The sequence below is a fragment of the Engraulis encrasicolus genome, chromosome 20, assembly GCF_034702125.1.
Source record: "Engraulis encrasicolus isolate BLACKSEA-1 chromosome 20, IST_EnEncr_1.0, whole genome shotgun sequence".
In the NCBI taxonomy this organism is placed as follows: Eukaryota; Metazoa; Chordata; class Actinopteri; order Clupeiformes; family Engraulidae; genus Engraulis; species Engraulis encrasicolus.
Window position 1 is genome coordinate 50,957,742 of NC_085876.1, and position 16,594 is coordinate 50,974,335.

General features: G+C 48.2%; 1 protein-coding gene across 1 annotated transcript in view; it reads left to right on the top strand.

Annotated features, from left to right (window-relative positions):
* The first annotated feature begins 1,686 nt into the window (after positions 1-1,686).
* Positions 1,687-16,594, top strand: part of LOC134436735 (putative tyrosine carboxypeptidase MATCAP2) — a 38,643-nt gene continuing 23,735 nt past the window's right edge. The window contains exons 1-3 of the mRNA XM_063186078.1: positions 1,687-1,996; positions 5,456-5,565; positions 5,686-6,963. Of these exons, the coding sequence (XP_063042148.1) occupies positions 1,969-1,996; positions 5,456-5,565; positions 5,686-6,963 (1,416 nt within the window). The 5' untranslated portion in view covers positions 1,687-1,968. The remainder of the gene's footprint in view (positions 1,997-5,455; positions 5,566-5,685; positions 6,964-16,594) is intronic.

The following is a 16,594-nucleotide window of genomic DNA, read 5'->3' on the forward strand; positions in this document are numbered from 1 at the left end:
AACTTTTTACAAGCCTGTCTTATTGTAGTGAAAATGCTATGTTTAGCTTTGTGATAATGTTACAAATATAGCTTACTCCTAGCTTGTCTTGGTAAAATAGAAATCCCCTCGCGGACCACCTGAGCTCTGTCACGGACCACTAGTGGTCCCCGGACCACACTTTGAGAACCACTGCTCTAGATGTATATACTGTATTAATAAATACAGAAAAACACACAGACATTACACACATCATTGCCCATACATTCACCATACAGCACATGCTTATACATATAGGCCTACATGAGCTAAAGTCAGATCTCTCTCTCACACACACACACACACACACACACACACACACACACACACACACACACACACACACACACACACACACACACACACACACACACACACACACACACACACACACACGACACACGCACACACATGTAACAGAGGCCAACCAGCAGAGGGTGGCGTGGAACGTTAGTAAGCCTCCCTCCCGAAGCCTCAATACAGTGCGGTAGCGTTGGGCTATTGGAGCGGCCCTTTAGCTCAGCGGTCACGCACTGTGCCTCCCACTGCCGAACCTGATGCATTGACGAGGTGGCAGGTTCGCAGCTCCAAGGGGGACGAACTGTGCAGGAACACCTCCGTCTCTCTCTCTCTCTCTCTCTCTCTCTCTCTCTCTCTCTCTCTCTCTCTCTCTCTCTCTCTCTCTCTCTCACACACACACACACACACACACACACACACACACACACACACACACACACACACACACACAGACACACAGACACACAGCTGTAGTTGGTGATGAGAAGTACTATAAGAGTGGTTTATCTAGGTTTAGCTTGCGTGGTGCCTGTTGCATGTCTGTCTCAAAATCTACACCATCACGAAAAAATGCAGTAGGCCTACCTGTAACTAAGATCGATGTGAAAATGTTTTTCATCACAGAATGCCAGCAGTTGATACAAATGTGAATATGTATCTGGCGGTATGTAAAGCAAATTTTTCATATGAGAAGTCTTTCCCACGACACTCGTTCGGGTCGCTCTGTCAAAAGTTAGGCCCACATTTGGGGTTCTCTGACAGCGGACCGTGAAAGTGGTCGCGAGAGTCATCGTTCACTTAGGCCTACTATTGACTCAAATTAGCATCGCCTGACTCATTGCAGTGATGAATTAAACTTTTAATCCTACATATTGCCCCTTTAAAAAACAATCATACTTTCATAACCAGTGAGTGAACTGGATTATTGTAAGTCTATAATGGCCTTCATACTGGTCCCTCTTTCATACGTCTTTCATAGCTTTCATCTACTTTTCTTATCAATCATTCAGCAAATTAAATAATTTCAAAAAATATAGTCTATACTAGGCCTATTATTTTAATTGATAGCTATTTAGGCTCCTACAGCCTGCAGCCTGTAGGCCTACTATAGGCTATTGTTGAACCCTGCTTGGAGTTGGATCCCTACAGAAGCCTTGCTTAATAATGTCAGTTTTAACGTTGTTATTACCACATTTTATAATTTGTTTAATGCTATATTTACACACACACACACACAAAAAAACATCATCATTTGTAGGCTAAAGCACATTCAGACTGATGCCTGTTGAAGAACGGATATGACGTTGTAAGAGCGTGTATTTGTGTGACGTTATCGTATCATAGCAACAAGACGAGGCTTCTCGCTCGGTCAGTCAGTGGCATTCAGCGGCGGCAGCTGCAAGCCTTTGCAACTGCTGGTAGTTGTGTCACCGCGCCAGTGACCATGACTTCATTTGGGAATCGGTCTGGATGACGACTCCTGTCACCAGCTAGCAAGTTTGTGTCATCGTTGCTAGCTGTGTTAGCGGAGTTATTTACGTCTTAGCTACTTTACCTACAGAACTGTACTTCTGGCACGCGTGACAATAGCTGGTCAGCTCGTGTTCTCTATCGTGTTTTGTGAGCTTGCCTGGAACATACTCAAGGAACATGATGCTTGAATCCATCAAGGTTACCGGTAAGTGTGTGTGTGTGTGTGTGTGTGTGTGTGTGTGTGTGTGTGTGTGTGTGTGTGTGTGTGTGTGTGTGTGTGTGTGAGAGATGATGATGATGATGATGATGATGATGACTGTATGCATTGTCAACAACGTCTTCAAATCTTTTGGATGTTTTGGAATTTACTTGCATTGTCCTTCTTGCATGTAGCCTACATGCACAGTATGCTGCCACTTGGATATATTTTAGGCTTTAGGCATTGCTCGCCTATAAAGCCTTCAATAAGCATTGAACTCCCCAAGAATAACTGACCAAAATGATCTGTGTTTGAACGAAAACCCCAGGTTGTTAAGGCCAGTTTTGCAATTCATGCAAATGAAATGGGTTAAATCAGATACTGTCTTATTACCCAGTGTTGTCTTTGGAGGTGGACATCATTGAGCTTGCTGTAGGCGACCCTCTTGCAGCTCAGAGTTGTATAAAGTGGAACTAGAAGTACTCTTACAGATGTAATAACAGCACTAGAAGTATGATATTACAACGTTGGAGCCATGTAATAGCATAGGCTATCACTAGTATTGCCATTACATTTGTAAGAGTAGGCCTTCTTGTGCTTTATACAACTCTGTTCCAGCTCATTTATCATGCCAGGAATAAAAGCTTCGATATAGCCTCTCTCTCTCTCTCTCTCTCTCTCTCTCTCTCTCTCTCTCTCTCTCTCTCTCTCTCTCTCTCTCTCTCTCTCTCTCTCTCTGTGTTGGCACGTGCGGGTGTGTTGGTTACAGAGACAGTTCATGCCCTGTTGGAGTGAGTCAGTTTTCTTTTCTTCTGCCCACAGACATCAGAGTCACTTTATAATGAGCGGTCCATGTAATACACCTCTAGTGCCCAGCGAAGCAGGGAGAGGGCTTACATCACACACACGCTGTGGCCCCGACTAAAAATAGATGCGTCCATGCTGTCAGATTCTCAGTGCAGTAATAAGCTAGATGTTGTTTGAAGCACAGTCAGTGAGTGTGTGTGTGTGTGTGTGTGTGTGTGTGTGTGTGGTGTGTGAGTATGAGAGAAAGAGAGAGCGTGGTATCGGTTGGGTTATTGTTTAGTGCAGAGCATGACGCCGGTGCTGTGTTGCTTTTGAAAAGCAAATGAGACGAGGGATGCTGTCACCACAAAGCAACGTCTCCCGTGTGCAGCCTGTGCTCCAGAGAGGGAAACAGAACAGGCCTGAATATATTACTGTTGTTCTCCTCGCACAAGTACACACACACACAAGCCCACTCACTCACGCATGCATGCATGCTGCAAACCTAGATACTGTTTCCCCAGCTTGCCCTCTCTCTCTCTGCGTCTCTCTCTCTCTCTCTCTCTCTCTCTGTCTCTCTCTCTCTCTGTCTCTCTTCTCTTCATCTCCTTGGCTAAGAGGATTAGATGTCTGTGTACAGCCAGGACGCTCCTGTTTGAGTAAACGGGCCCCTGTGACTCCCCTTTTAAGCCACTGCTTAAGGTAAACATCTCAGGTCACCTGTGCATGACCTCTCGTGCCTGCCTGCCTTCTTGTCTTTCCCTCGCTCTAACTATGTCAACTCTAACTAATTCTCAATTCAATTCCATTTCAATTCATTAGAGCTTTATTGGCAATCAAAATATATTTTGTATTCTCTCTGTCTCTCTCTCTGTTTCCTGTCCTCATCTTTACCTCTTGTGCCTGCCTTCTTGTCTTTCTCTCTCTCTCTCTCTCTCTCTCTCTCTCTCTCTCTCTCTCTCTCTCTCTCTCTCTCTGTCTCCTGTCCTCATCTTTCCCTCTCATCCTGTGTTGATTCACTCCCTCCCTCATTGTCATCCTCGTTCTCCCACTCTATTCTCTGCCTTCCTGTGTCACTTGTCTTCCTCTTTCTTCTTTCTCTCTCATGCATTCTCTCATTCTCTCCTCTCATCTTTCCTTTGTGCATATGTCGTCTTTTTAGAGCACTTACACTGACCAGCATTGAAGCAGACTAAGAAGAAGCCTCTCTCTCTCTCTCTCTCTCTCTCTCTCTCTCTCTCTCTCTCTCTCTCTCTCTCTCTCTCTCTCTCTCTCTCTCTCTCTCTCTCTCTCTCTCTCTCTCAGGGCTTCTTGTGCCTCAGCAATAAAAACCTCTCTGCGCAGCATGGATGAAAGTGGGCCATCGAGAAAGTGCTGGGTAGGGAGGGAGGCAGGATCAGGGCATGGAGGTAGTCAGGAGTTTTTGGGGTCAGAATGTCCACACCTAGAGGTAGAGCCTGGCAATATGACGATGTATATCGTTATCGTGATATAAAAGTGTATACCGTTCCCTTTCTCTTCTATCGTTTATATCGTGATAAACTAATTTAATAAATTTTATACAATTTAATATCATTTAATTACATTTCATGTTGTCACTATTAGAGATGCACCGGATCCGGATGCATCTCTAGTTTTTACGTAGCCTAGGCTTTTCAGTCAGCCTTTCACAACCCCAATCAATGCATGGAGTGAAAGCCCTTTGGAAGCGGCCGTTGCAGGCAGTTTGGCAGCAAGCCAATGAGTCTAAAAAATAGTTTGAGCCAACGTAATAAAAAGGGCCCACGTGTGTGAGTAGGCTATGTGTTTCAACCCTTTCGTAGGATCCGGTATCCGGTTCCGGATCCGGCAGGATCTTAAGCAGTGGATTCGGTATCCGGGAGGATCCTAAAAATCAGGATCCGGTGCATCGCTAGTCACTATACACGCTCTAAGTTCATGTAACTGTACAAATAACAATAAAAATATTTATTTTAAAGAAATGTGGTTTTGTGACACCACAAAATAAGTAGAAAATAAAGAGATTAACTGAAAACACAAGTAATTGTGGTATATCGTGATATATATCGTGGTATATATCGTGATATAAAGTAATCCATATCGTGACATAGTTTTTTTTCCATATCGCCCAGCCCTACCTAGAGGGTGTTGAGGTACAGAGCCAAAGATCCTATAGTATACAGCAGTGTTTCTCAACAGGGGTGCCAGGGCACCCTCAGGGGTGCCGTGAAAATGTGGCTGATAAATAAATTATGTAATATAATACATATTTGTCGAAATTAATAAGTTAATGCTAGTCAGTGGAATTTTTCATCTGCCATTTACGCACAATAAAGTAAATATAGGTCGCCCCAGTCAGCTTCAATTTGAAACGTAGGTCGTGTGACGTCTCCAAATGTGTTACTTTTCTAAGCTTGTGTGGTATCGGATACGATGCCATGTTACGGCTTGTTGGTTTGGGGTGCCTTGAAATTTAGCATGAATTGAAAGGGTGCCTTGCCTAAAAAAAGGTTGAGAAACACTGGTATACAGTGTAACAGTATAAACAGTCTGTCAACCGTCTGACATTGCAAACAGACATGTGATAGACGGTGCTCTCAAAACAGTTAATGCTCTCTCTCTCTTTCTCTCTCTCTCTCTCTCTCTCTCTCTCTCTCTCTCTCTCTCTCTCTCCACTAGAATGCCTGCATTGGCCGGAGTTGGAGCATGCTCAGAAGCAGGTGCTGTGTCCCGCGGAGACTGTGGTGGCTGTGAAGCCGACGAGCCCCAGCCAGGCGAGCCCCAGCCAGGTGAGCCCCAGCCAGGTGAGCCCCAGCCAGGCGAGCCCCAGCCAGGTGAGCCCCAGCCAGGTGAGCCCCAGCCAGGTGAGCCCCAGCCAGGCGAGCCCCAGCCAGGTGAGCCCCAGCCAGGTGAGCCCCAGCCAGGTGTGTGTGAAGCCGCTGAGCCCCAGCCAGGTGTGTGTGGAGGAGAAGCTGGATCATCACCTGGACCAGCCGCAGCCACACCGGTCGTCAGGTGGGGACCAGCAGCAGCAGCACCTCTCCTCCTCCTCAGGTGTGGAGCGGCGTGAATCCCCGGAGCCTCACCTCTCCTCCTCCTCGACTGTAGACAAGACACACCTCCTCTCCTCCTCGGCTGTGGACCAGCCTCACCTGTCCTCCTCCTCGGCTGTGGACCAGCCTCACCTCTCCTCCTCATGTGTGGAGCGACGGGACCCCGCGGAGCCTCCCCTGTCCTCCTCCTCAGCTGTGGAGCCTCCCCTGTCCTCCTCTTCAGCTGTGCTGAGGGACCTCTTCACCACCGGCACCAGCAGCTTCAACGTGCTGCTGCAGAGCGAGGAGGACGAGAGGCCCAGCCACGCCACCGGCTCTGGCTCCGGGCGCGAGCGTGGACACGGGCACGGACGTGGGCGCGGGCGCGGGCCCAGATGCGGCGGCCATCATCATCACGCCAGCAGCCCCAAGCACTCGCCACGGCGCCGGCGCACCAAGAGGGCCTCGCGATGCGCCTCTCTGCACAGCCCGGGCACCGGGGGTGGCACCGGGGGCGTTAGTGGGGGTAGTGGCGCCTCCAGCCGCCGTGAGAGGTGCCGCGGCGGCGGGCACCGAGGTACTGCCAGCAGCGGGTCCATGCTGCTGTTGCCTGGCAAGGGAGCGGGTGACGTGGGGCGGCAGAGACAGAGCCAGAGCCAGGGGGTGTTGACGCACGCTGAGACCTTTCACTCACCTGGAGGAGGAGGTGGAGGTGGAGGAGGAGGAGGAGGTGGAGGAGGAGGAGGAGGGGGAGGTAGTAAAGGACTCAAGCCCAGCCAGGGCATCTCTGTGCTGGGCAGCCAACTCGGCCTGTCCCCCCGGACGACGACGACAGGCGTCCAGTCGTCACGCAACAAGAGCTGCTCGCCGCGCTCCACCACCACCACCACTGGCACTATCACCACCAAGCTCCCCCTGCTGGCCAAAGGGCTGAACTACAGCGGTGGTGGTGCGCTGCGCGGTGAGAGCGGTGAGAACTGCGCGGTGAAGAAGCTCTGCATCCTCACGGCCGTCAAGCCCTCCAATGTGGACAAGGAGAAGCTGAAGTTCTTCAAGTCCAACTACACCTACAACCCGCAGTTCGAGTACAGCAACCCGCTGCCCTCACAGGCCCTCGCCAAGCACGACAACGCGTCTGACCGCTTCCTGACTCAGGTATGGCACGCAATCGCACACACACACACACACACACACACACACACACACACACACACACACACACACACACACACACACACGCTAACACACACACACACACAGCTACCCGCTCCCCTCCCAGGCCCTCACCAAGCACGACAGCACATCCGACCGCTTTCTGACTCAGACACACGCTAACACACACACACACGCACAAAGACACACACACACACACACACACACACGTACACATGCACACACACATACTGTATGCACACATACGTCCATACATGCAAGCACACTCACACGTACACGTACACGCACACACACACCCACCCACACACACACACACACACACACACACACACACTCTCACCATGACACCCTATACCGCGGTGTACAGTAACTCGCATAGTGAATGAGTTGGCTGACTGAGTATCTGTTAACATCACAGGGGAAGTGACGACAAGAGAATAGAAGAGCGTGTGTGTGTGTGTGTGTGTGTGTGTGTGTGTGTGTGTGTGTGTGTGTGTGTGTGTGTGTGTGTGTGTGTGTGTGAGTGTTAGCTGACTCGACTTGGCAGGTGACATGGTTAGCTGTCCTGTCCGCTACGCCTGGCTGCCCTGACTTGACGGCTGTCTGTGTCCCAGCACCTCTCACCTCAGCACAGGTGCCAAGCCACGGCCACGTCACCTCACCCTGGGCTGGGCTGGACTGGCGGAGAAGTAGGGCCCGGGCACTTTGTGCTTAAAGAGGCCCCTCATGGGGGAGAAATAGGGCCCGGGCACTTTGGGCTTAAAGGGGCCCCTCGTGGGGGAGAAATAGGGCCTGGGCACTTTGGGCTTAAAGGGGCCCCTCTCATAATTAGCGACGCATAACTGACTCACCTGTGGGCTGCGCACCCTCGTAGGCCTCTATTTTCAGAAATGTAAAAAATCCCTTAAAGGGGACACTGTGTGAGATTTTTAGTTGTTTATTTCCAGAATTCATGCTGCCCATTCACTAATTTTCAGTTTCCTTTTTCATGAATATTTACCACCACCATCAAATTGTAAGTACTTATTCATTATGACTGGAAAAAATTACACTTTTCATACATGAAAAGTGGGATCTTCTCCATGGTCCGCCATTTTGAATTTCAAAAATGACTGAACTTGGACCATACTAGAAAATATGTGTTTATTACTTAGTAAACTTTCATGTAAAGATTACATTTGGCAATAGGCAGCCCAGTTTCAATGAGCAGCATAGTTGCAGTACTTTTTTTGACCATTTCCTGCACAGTGTCCTGTTACATTTCTGAAAATTGGGGCCCATGAGGGTGCGGGCTGCGGAGCCCACCGGGAAATGCCCGCTATGCCAGATGGCCAGTCCAGCTCTGCCCTCAGCTCAGCACAGGTGCCAAGTGTCGTAACCCAGTAGGTGCCAGACAGGGCAGGCAGACAACTGCAGACTAGTGCCCTGCTCTCTGCCAACCTGAAAACAGCCTGACCTGTGCCTCAGCCTCAAGGGCCGTACACACACGTCGCTGCTAGTTACTCGCTCAGCGAATTAACTTAATAGAATCAAGTGAAGAGAAAATCCGAAGTGCTCAGGGAATTGTTCAGAAATTTTTTTGAAGGTGCTCTTTGGTATTGGGGAAAAAACAATATCTTGTCAAAAAAGGGAGTCCAAGGCACTCTTCTTATGGAAAAATATTAAAAAGCCTTTATTGAAACATGGCTAAAAAGTTTTAAAACATGGGAGCAGAGAAGAACTTAATAGAATGTCAATGTGTTCCAGCGAGATGAGCAGGCGAGTAGGCGAGTAGTGTACAAGCGATGCGATGTGCCTCAGCCTCAGCATCTACGTGTACATCTCCTCTCTCCTCTCTCCTCCTCTCCTCTCCTCTTCTCTCCTCTCCCCCTCTCATCTCCTCTCTTCTCTCCTCTCCTCTCCTCTCTCCACTCTTGTTCTCTCCTCTCCTCTCCTCTCTCCTCCTCTCCTCTCCTCTCCTCTCCACTTCTCTCCTCTCTCCTCTCCTCTCCTCTCCTCTCCTCTCCTCTCCTCTACTTCTCCTCTCCTCTCCTCTCCTCTCCTCTCTTTTCCTCCCCTCTCCTCTCCTCAACTCTCTCCACTCTTGTTCTCTCCTCTCTCCTCCTCTCCTCTCTCCTCCTCTCCTCTCCTCTCCTCTCTCCACTCTTGTTCTCTCCTCTCCTCTCTCCTCATCTCCTCTCCTCTCCTCTCTTCTCTTCTCTCCGCTCTCCACTGTTCTTCTCTCCTCTCCTCTCATCTTCTCTCCTCTCATCTCTTCTCCTCTCATCTCCTCTCCTCTCCTCTCCTCTCCTCTCCACTCCTCCCCTCTCCTCTCCTTTAATCTCCTCTCCTCTCCTCTCTCTTCTCTCCTTCTCCTCTCCTCTCCTCTCTTCTCCTCCCCTCCATTCCTCTCCTTTCCTCCTCCCTCTTCTCCTCTCCACTGCTTTCCTTTCCTCTCCTCCTCTACCCTCTCCTCTCTTCTCCTCCCCTCTCCTCTGCTCCTCTCTCCATCTCCTCTTCTCCTCTCTCCTTCTCCTCTCTTCCCTCTCTACTCCTTTTCCCTTCTCTTTTTCTTCATCCTCCTCCTCTTTTTTCTTCTCTTCCTTCTCCTCTCCTCCTCTGTTATCTCATTTTGCCTTCTTTCAGTCTTCTCTCCTCATCTTTTTACCTATTCTTCTCTGTCCTCTGTCCTCTTCCTCCTCCTCATCCTCCACCTCCTCCTCTTCCTCCTTCTTGTCTTCCTCCTCCTCCTCCTCCTTCTCGTCTTCCTCCTCCTCTTCTTCTCCTGGCTGGTGTTGGTTGTGGCATGTCTCTGTCTCTCGTCCTCGTCCTCTTCCTCCTCCTCCACTCCCTCCTCCTCACCCTCCTCCTCCTTCTCCTCCTCTGTCTCTCCTGGCCACTACAGGTGCTGATCCCTCAGGTGTAATTCACCTTTCGCAAAAGCCACGCCCCCTAGTTATTGTTGCTACGTCCGTCAAAAACTTAGAACCAGGCACACGTTTTGGCTGCGTTTCATAGGAAATGTGTGTAGCCTACACTTCTTGTATAGGCCTACACACGCTGATTACTAGAAGCCATATTCAACTGTGAAATACAACAACTTGATGATGGCGATGTCATGTCTGTAACCAGGACATTTTGATAGTGCTTGGTGTAAACTGGGACATTGCAGCCGTCCGCCAAGACCTTTGACGGGCTTTGGGCACACTGCGCAGCTCTTGGGCAGTCACACTGGGCGTCTCTCTTCTGTTCACTTTAATGGTTTTAGACTTTGACAGTTAATATCTTCATAACAAGGTTGGAACAAGCACAGCCCCATTTCAGTGTTACTTTTTTTTGCTGTCACACTCGACGCATATACAGACTGTGACAGACACAAACCGGGAAGGAGAGAGGGTGGGGGCTGCTCCGTGGACTGTGCATTTGGCGCATATTAAACAACGCAACTAGTAGTTTCCCAACAAACCTTGAATCATAATGCCGTGAATCCAATACTATAATATCATATAATATTGTCCTTAAGTCTGAGTGATGCATTGATTATTTGTTTAGGGTACGTTTGCTGCCAGCTAAATGCAAGGGGGAAGGGGGCTATATTAGCAAACAAGACGATTGCACAGTTAGCCTGCTACTTTTAAATATGATCACCTGGAGCTAATAGCCCCCACATGGCTTAATCCATCCCTGTTATCAGTCCGCTTGAGGTTTTTGCTTCGGGAAAGGAAAAAACGAGGTCCTAATCAATCTTCAGATGGTGTCGGACCGTGACGGTGCCATAGCCACACGTTTTATGTCTCTAAAATCGCAGGTTTTTGACGGACCTCCGACAAGTTCTACACTCCTTAGTTACCGTTGCTGAGCTCGGATTGGTTGGCGGCCGTTTGTGGGAGGGGTTTTGCGAAAGGCCAATTGAGAGCTCCCCTGTGTGCCAACAGCCATCATCTGATCTGATCTTCACCTCTCTACCTTGTATCCCTCTCTACTCTCATCCACTTCCCCTCTCCTCTCCTCTCCTCTCCTGTCTCCTCTCGTGTCTCCTCTCCTCTCCTCTCCTCTCATCTCCTCTCTCTACTCTCCTCTCCTCTCCTCTCCTGTCTCCTCTCCTCTCCTGTCTCCTCTCCTGTCTCCTCCCGTGTCTCCTCTCCTCTCCTCTCCTCTCCTCTCCTCTCCTCTCCTCTCCTGTCTCCTCCCGTGTCTCCTCTCCTCTCCTCTCCTCTCATCTTCTCTCTCTACTCCCATCCACTTCCCCTCTCCTCTCCTCTCCTCTCCTCTCCTGTCTCCTCCCGTGTCTCCTCTCCTCTCCTCTCCTCTCCTCTCCTGTCTCCTCCCGTGTCTCCTCTCCTCTCCTCTCCTCTCCTGTCTCCTCCCGTGTCTCCTCTCCTCTCCTCTCCTCTCATCTCCTCTCTCTACTCTCATCCACTTCCCCTCTCCTCTCCTCTCCTCTCCTGTCTCCTCTCCTCTCCTCTCCTGTCTCCTCCCGTGTCTCCTCTCCTCTCGTGTCTCCTCTCCTCTCCTCTCCTCTCCACTCATCCACTTCCCCTCTCCTCTCCTCTCCTCTCCTGTCTCCTCCCGTGTCTCCTCTCCTCTCCTCTCCTCTCATCTCCTCTCTCTACTCTCATCCACTTCCCCTCTCCTCTCCTCTCCTCTCCTGTCTCCTCCCGTTTCTCCTCTCCTCTCCTCTCCTCTCATCTCCTCTCTCTACTCCCATCCCCTTCCCCTCTCCTCTTCTCTCCTCTCCTCTCCTGTCTCCTCCCCTGTCTCCTGTCTCCTCCCCTGTCTCCTGTCCTCTCCTCTTCTCTCCTCCCCTCTCTACTCTCATCCCTTCCCCTCTCTTCTCCCCTCTCCTCTCCTCTGCTCTCCTCTCCTCTCCTCTCCTCTCCTCTCCTCTCCTCCCCTGTCTCCTGTCTCCTCCCCTGTCTCCTGTCCTCTCCTCTTCTCTCCTCCCCTCTCTGCTCCTCCAACAACCAACACTTTTCTCTTTTTACTGGATCCTCTCCTCCTTTTCCCCTTTTCTCTTCTACTGCTCCCCCTCTCTCCTCCTCCTCCTCCTCCTCCTCCCCTCCTCATCGTGTCTCCTTTCCCTTTACCTTCCTCTGGTGTCACTAGTGTGAATGACATGTCCCCTTGTCACCTGTCCCTTTGTCAGCTAGAGTGCATCGTTCCTCTGTAGAGTGCCAGCTGGCCTGACGGGAGCTTTGTAATGTGTAGTTAAAACACACTATTGGTGGATTCCAATATGCGGACTCCCGTCCTCCCCTGCTCACGTGCCCCCTCATGGCCTCCTCGTGACCTCACCGACAACAGCATTGTATTTCAATATCTCACAAAAGCTCAATTATAATGTCATTTTCTCATTTGCAAACTGGTTAGTGAATGCAGAATAGTCCCCCAACAGTTGTTGTGGCTAGGCTGACAGCGAGGAAACGTAATTGTTTTCTCCACAGAGGCCACAAGCACAAGTGTAGGATGGAGTCCGCATATTGGCATCTACCCTATGTCTCACAGGAGAGATTATGACAGGGAGATAGTGTTGGGGTAGAGTGGGGACTCCGAACCTGAGTCCCCATGGTCATGCAAGCCCATAAATGTGGCCATGTGCCTTAGGGCGTCCTGAAAAGGACAGCTGATCAGCCTGTTAAAGGGGTATGCCACTATTTTGGGGCTTAATACAGTTAAAATCATTGGCCAGGGTTTATAAAGGTGGTAAAGTTACATGCTACATGGATGCATTGACTTTCACTAGCTTAGCAACATACTCCCTCTTTTTACTTGTCTTAAAGCAAGACAACGCTTCACATGAAAAATATGACACTTTACCACCTTTGTAAACCCCAGCCAACGATTTCAACTGTATTAAGCCCCAAAATAGTGGCATACCCCTTTAAACCTCTTGCACTCACGCTGCCCCCGTCCCTGTACCGGTCCCCATCCCTGCGCATGTAACCTTGTATGTGATTTAGGGATGCGAACGATTAATCGATTAATCGACTTCAATCAAGTAATGCGTTAATTGATTAAAAAACATTCATCGCAATGAATCGCCAATTCAACTGACAAGAGACCCATGTGAAATGGGCATGTGAAGAGTGTGTGTGAAGAGGGGTGTGAATAGTGGTAATAATAAATCACCTTTGGATTAAAGAATTTAAACAGAATTCATTTTAATGTAGCATTTTATCTCACTTTTCAATTTAAATGTTTAGATTTAGTAGGTTTTTTTTCCGAGAAACATTGAGATTTCGGGGGAAAACGCTGCATATCAATTAATCGTAAGTCGATCGATAAGGCAATCAACTAACAATTAAAGAATTAATCGATAATTTGCATCCCTAATGTGATTGTAAGTGAAGTGAAGTGAAAGCCCAACTGGGAAACTCCAACTCTCATGTTATTGTGACACAGCACTCCACAGCACACAAGTGCAAACTGCACGCAATGAAATTGCATGTATGCCTCACCCGTGCAAGGGAGAAAGGGAGCAGTGCGGCAGGACGGTACCATATGCTCAGGGTACCTCAGTCATGGAGGGGGATGGTGGAGAGCACTGGTTACCGTAATTACACCCCCCACCAACCTGGCGGTCGGGAGTTGAACCGGTAACAAGTCCGACACCCTAACCGCTTACCCATGACGGCCCTTCATGTACCGAGAGTTCACACATTGCTCATATTGCTCAGTTCACTCACATCTACATGACAGGGGGAGCTACTGTACTGAAGTGTATTGTAATGGCTTGGAAGCGCAGCTCGACAACTAGCTCATATCGACGCCTCATTGACGTCCAAAGGTTGTTGACCTTGTCTGCTGCTGACCGCAAAACCAAGCAGAGCATTGTCAGAGTGAGTGTCTAAGCAACAGTTTAAACGTGTCATCTGAGCAGCACTGTAAACCGTCAGCTGAGAGGTCAGTCTGAAAAGGACCTAAATGTTTAAAGTTGGCTGTTTGCTGTTCTCCATGACAGCTAGCCTGACCTACTCTGCTGTGTCCCCATCGTTAATCTGGTCTTCACACACAATCACGACCGCTGGCAACAGGCGCACGCCGTGATTTACAACGGAATTCTCGGGGTCGCCATGGTAGCCGCTGTTGTGTTACGCGGTTACCATGGGTTTGTGAGGTCAACATTGTGTACTCACTTTAGGGGCCAGAGTCATATGAAATAAGTGGAGACAAGGGGCGGTGACAGTAGGCTAGCTCTGCTCTTTGGGGTAATTGTGTAACTGTATTGTATCGAATCGTCATAATCGTGTCACGATAGTGTATCGCGATGCAAGGACGCAGTATCGTGATACGTCCTTTCAAAGTTCTGTTAGCCTTTAGTCCAGAGAACAACCACATGATATGATGTGATAGTACTTCAAATCATCGTCATTATTATTTTAAAAATGATTTCAACCAATTCTATGTGTAAGCTATCATAGTTTGTATTTATATTTTTATTGTATAATGGTGGCAAATGAAGTAAATATCGCAATGAATCGCAATAATATATGTATCGCAATGCATAGTGATCATATCGCATCGTGACATGTTTATTGTGATACGAATTGTGTATCGTGAACTAGGGGTCGACCGATACAGGTTTTTTAATGGCCGATGCGATACCGATTTTTTTTTCACCACCCTTGGCCGATACCCGATTTCCGATACCCGATATTTGAGGCCGATATGGGTAAGAAAAAGTAAAAAAAAAAAAGACAAATATTCCAGGTCTCAAGTTAAAAATAAACATTTATTTAACATTATAAAATTGAGGTAGAACGTGTAACATTTAAACACCCACTCCAACAATCAAGTAATGTCTAAAAATCAAGTAATACAAAAATAAAGTGTCTTGGTGCTTTAAAAAAACTCGAATAACATAAAATAATAATAGATATTGCGTATTAGCCACAAAACCACATGTGTATCGGCCGATACCGATACACTGAAAAACCCCAAATATCGTCCGATATATAGGTCTATCCTTATCGTGAACCCCTTGCCAATACCCACCTCTAGTCGTGTGTTTATGAGAGCAGCATTGTGTGTTGTAGAGAGCAGATCGGTTTGAAAGATGCCTCTCTGGTGCAGACTACAGGTAGTGACAGTAGGCCAGAGGTGGAAGAAGTACTGACGTTGTGTACTTTAAGGGACGCTGTGCAGGAAATGGTCAAAAAAGGTACTGCAACTATGCTGCTCATTGAAACTGGGTTGCCTATTGCCAAATTTGATCTTTACATGAAAGTTAACTAAGTAATAAACAAATATTTTCTAGTATGGTCCAAGTACAGTCATCTTTGCTATTTTTGGAAATCCAATATGGCGGACCATGGAGAAGATCCCCCTTTTCATTAGTGTTGCACCGATACCATTTTTTAGCCCCGATACCGATACCGGACTGCTGAGGAGGAGGGATGACGGACTGCTGAGTCTATCGCGAGACATGGAGTGAGATCCGACATGGCGGCGCACTAGACGAAACTTCAACCAAAACAAACTTTTCCATACCGGGGATTATATTGGATATCATCAACCCTTAGGCTGGATCACCTACTTGCATTCATTGATCAATATTTCTATAACCCGGACATCATGTCAACACAAGACAGGAAGAGAGGGAGGCAAGACGGATCGACACAAAGTGAGGATGGACTGGAAACTACAATCCAGGTCAGTCTGTTAGAATCAATCAACGCGAAATTATCAGTTCTTGAACTCCTTCGAGACGATATCAGAGAGCTTAAAGCCAGTCTGCAATTTTCCCAGTCCCAGATCGACACGCTTGTGCAAGAGAACTCCGAACTTAAAGAGACTGTAAAAGCGCTTTCCGCGCAAGTAAAGCATCTCACTGACGAAAGCAAAGTAACTGAAGCCACGTTACTCGACATACAGTGTCGCAGCATGCGCGAAAACCTAATATTCTCCGGCATCCCCCGACAAAACCCTGATAACCCTGAACAGATCCTGAAACAGTTCATGGAAACATCACTGCAACTCTCCAAAGACACTGTTGAACAAATAACTTTCCATCGAGTTCACCGTATCCCGCCCCCCAAAAACCAACCAAACCTTCCTCCTCCGATAATAGCAAAATTCGAACACTACAAACAAAAAGAACTCATAAAAAGCAAAGGAAAACTCCTAAAAGGTACTGCGTTTGGAATGAACGACCAATTTCCCAAGGAAATAAACCGACGCCGAAAATTACTAGTTCCAATTATGAAGGACTTCCGTGCCAAAGGACAGCACGCTACAATATCAGTGGATAAATTATATGTCGAAGGAGAACTATATCGCGACCGCAAAATCATGACATGGCTGCGCGAGCCAACTGACAACCCATAAACAAGTGCCAGCAACATATTCCATGGACCGAGCTGTTTACTCTCGTCTCTAATAAGCTACAACGAGCTTTATCTTTGAGTCTGTATTTCAGACTAACTGACAGGCTCGCTCTCTCTCTCTCTCTCTCTCTCTCTCTCTCTCTCTCTCTCTCTCTCTCTCTCTCTCTCTCTCTCTCTCTCTCTCTCTCTCTCTCTCTCTCTCTCCTCTACGTAGCCTACATGGGAGAGACACATGACAGATGTTTTGTCTATGTGCTCCTACTTGCTCTATGTTTGTCACATTCATATGTTGTCTGTGTTTAAATGTT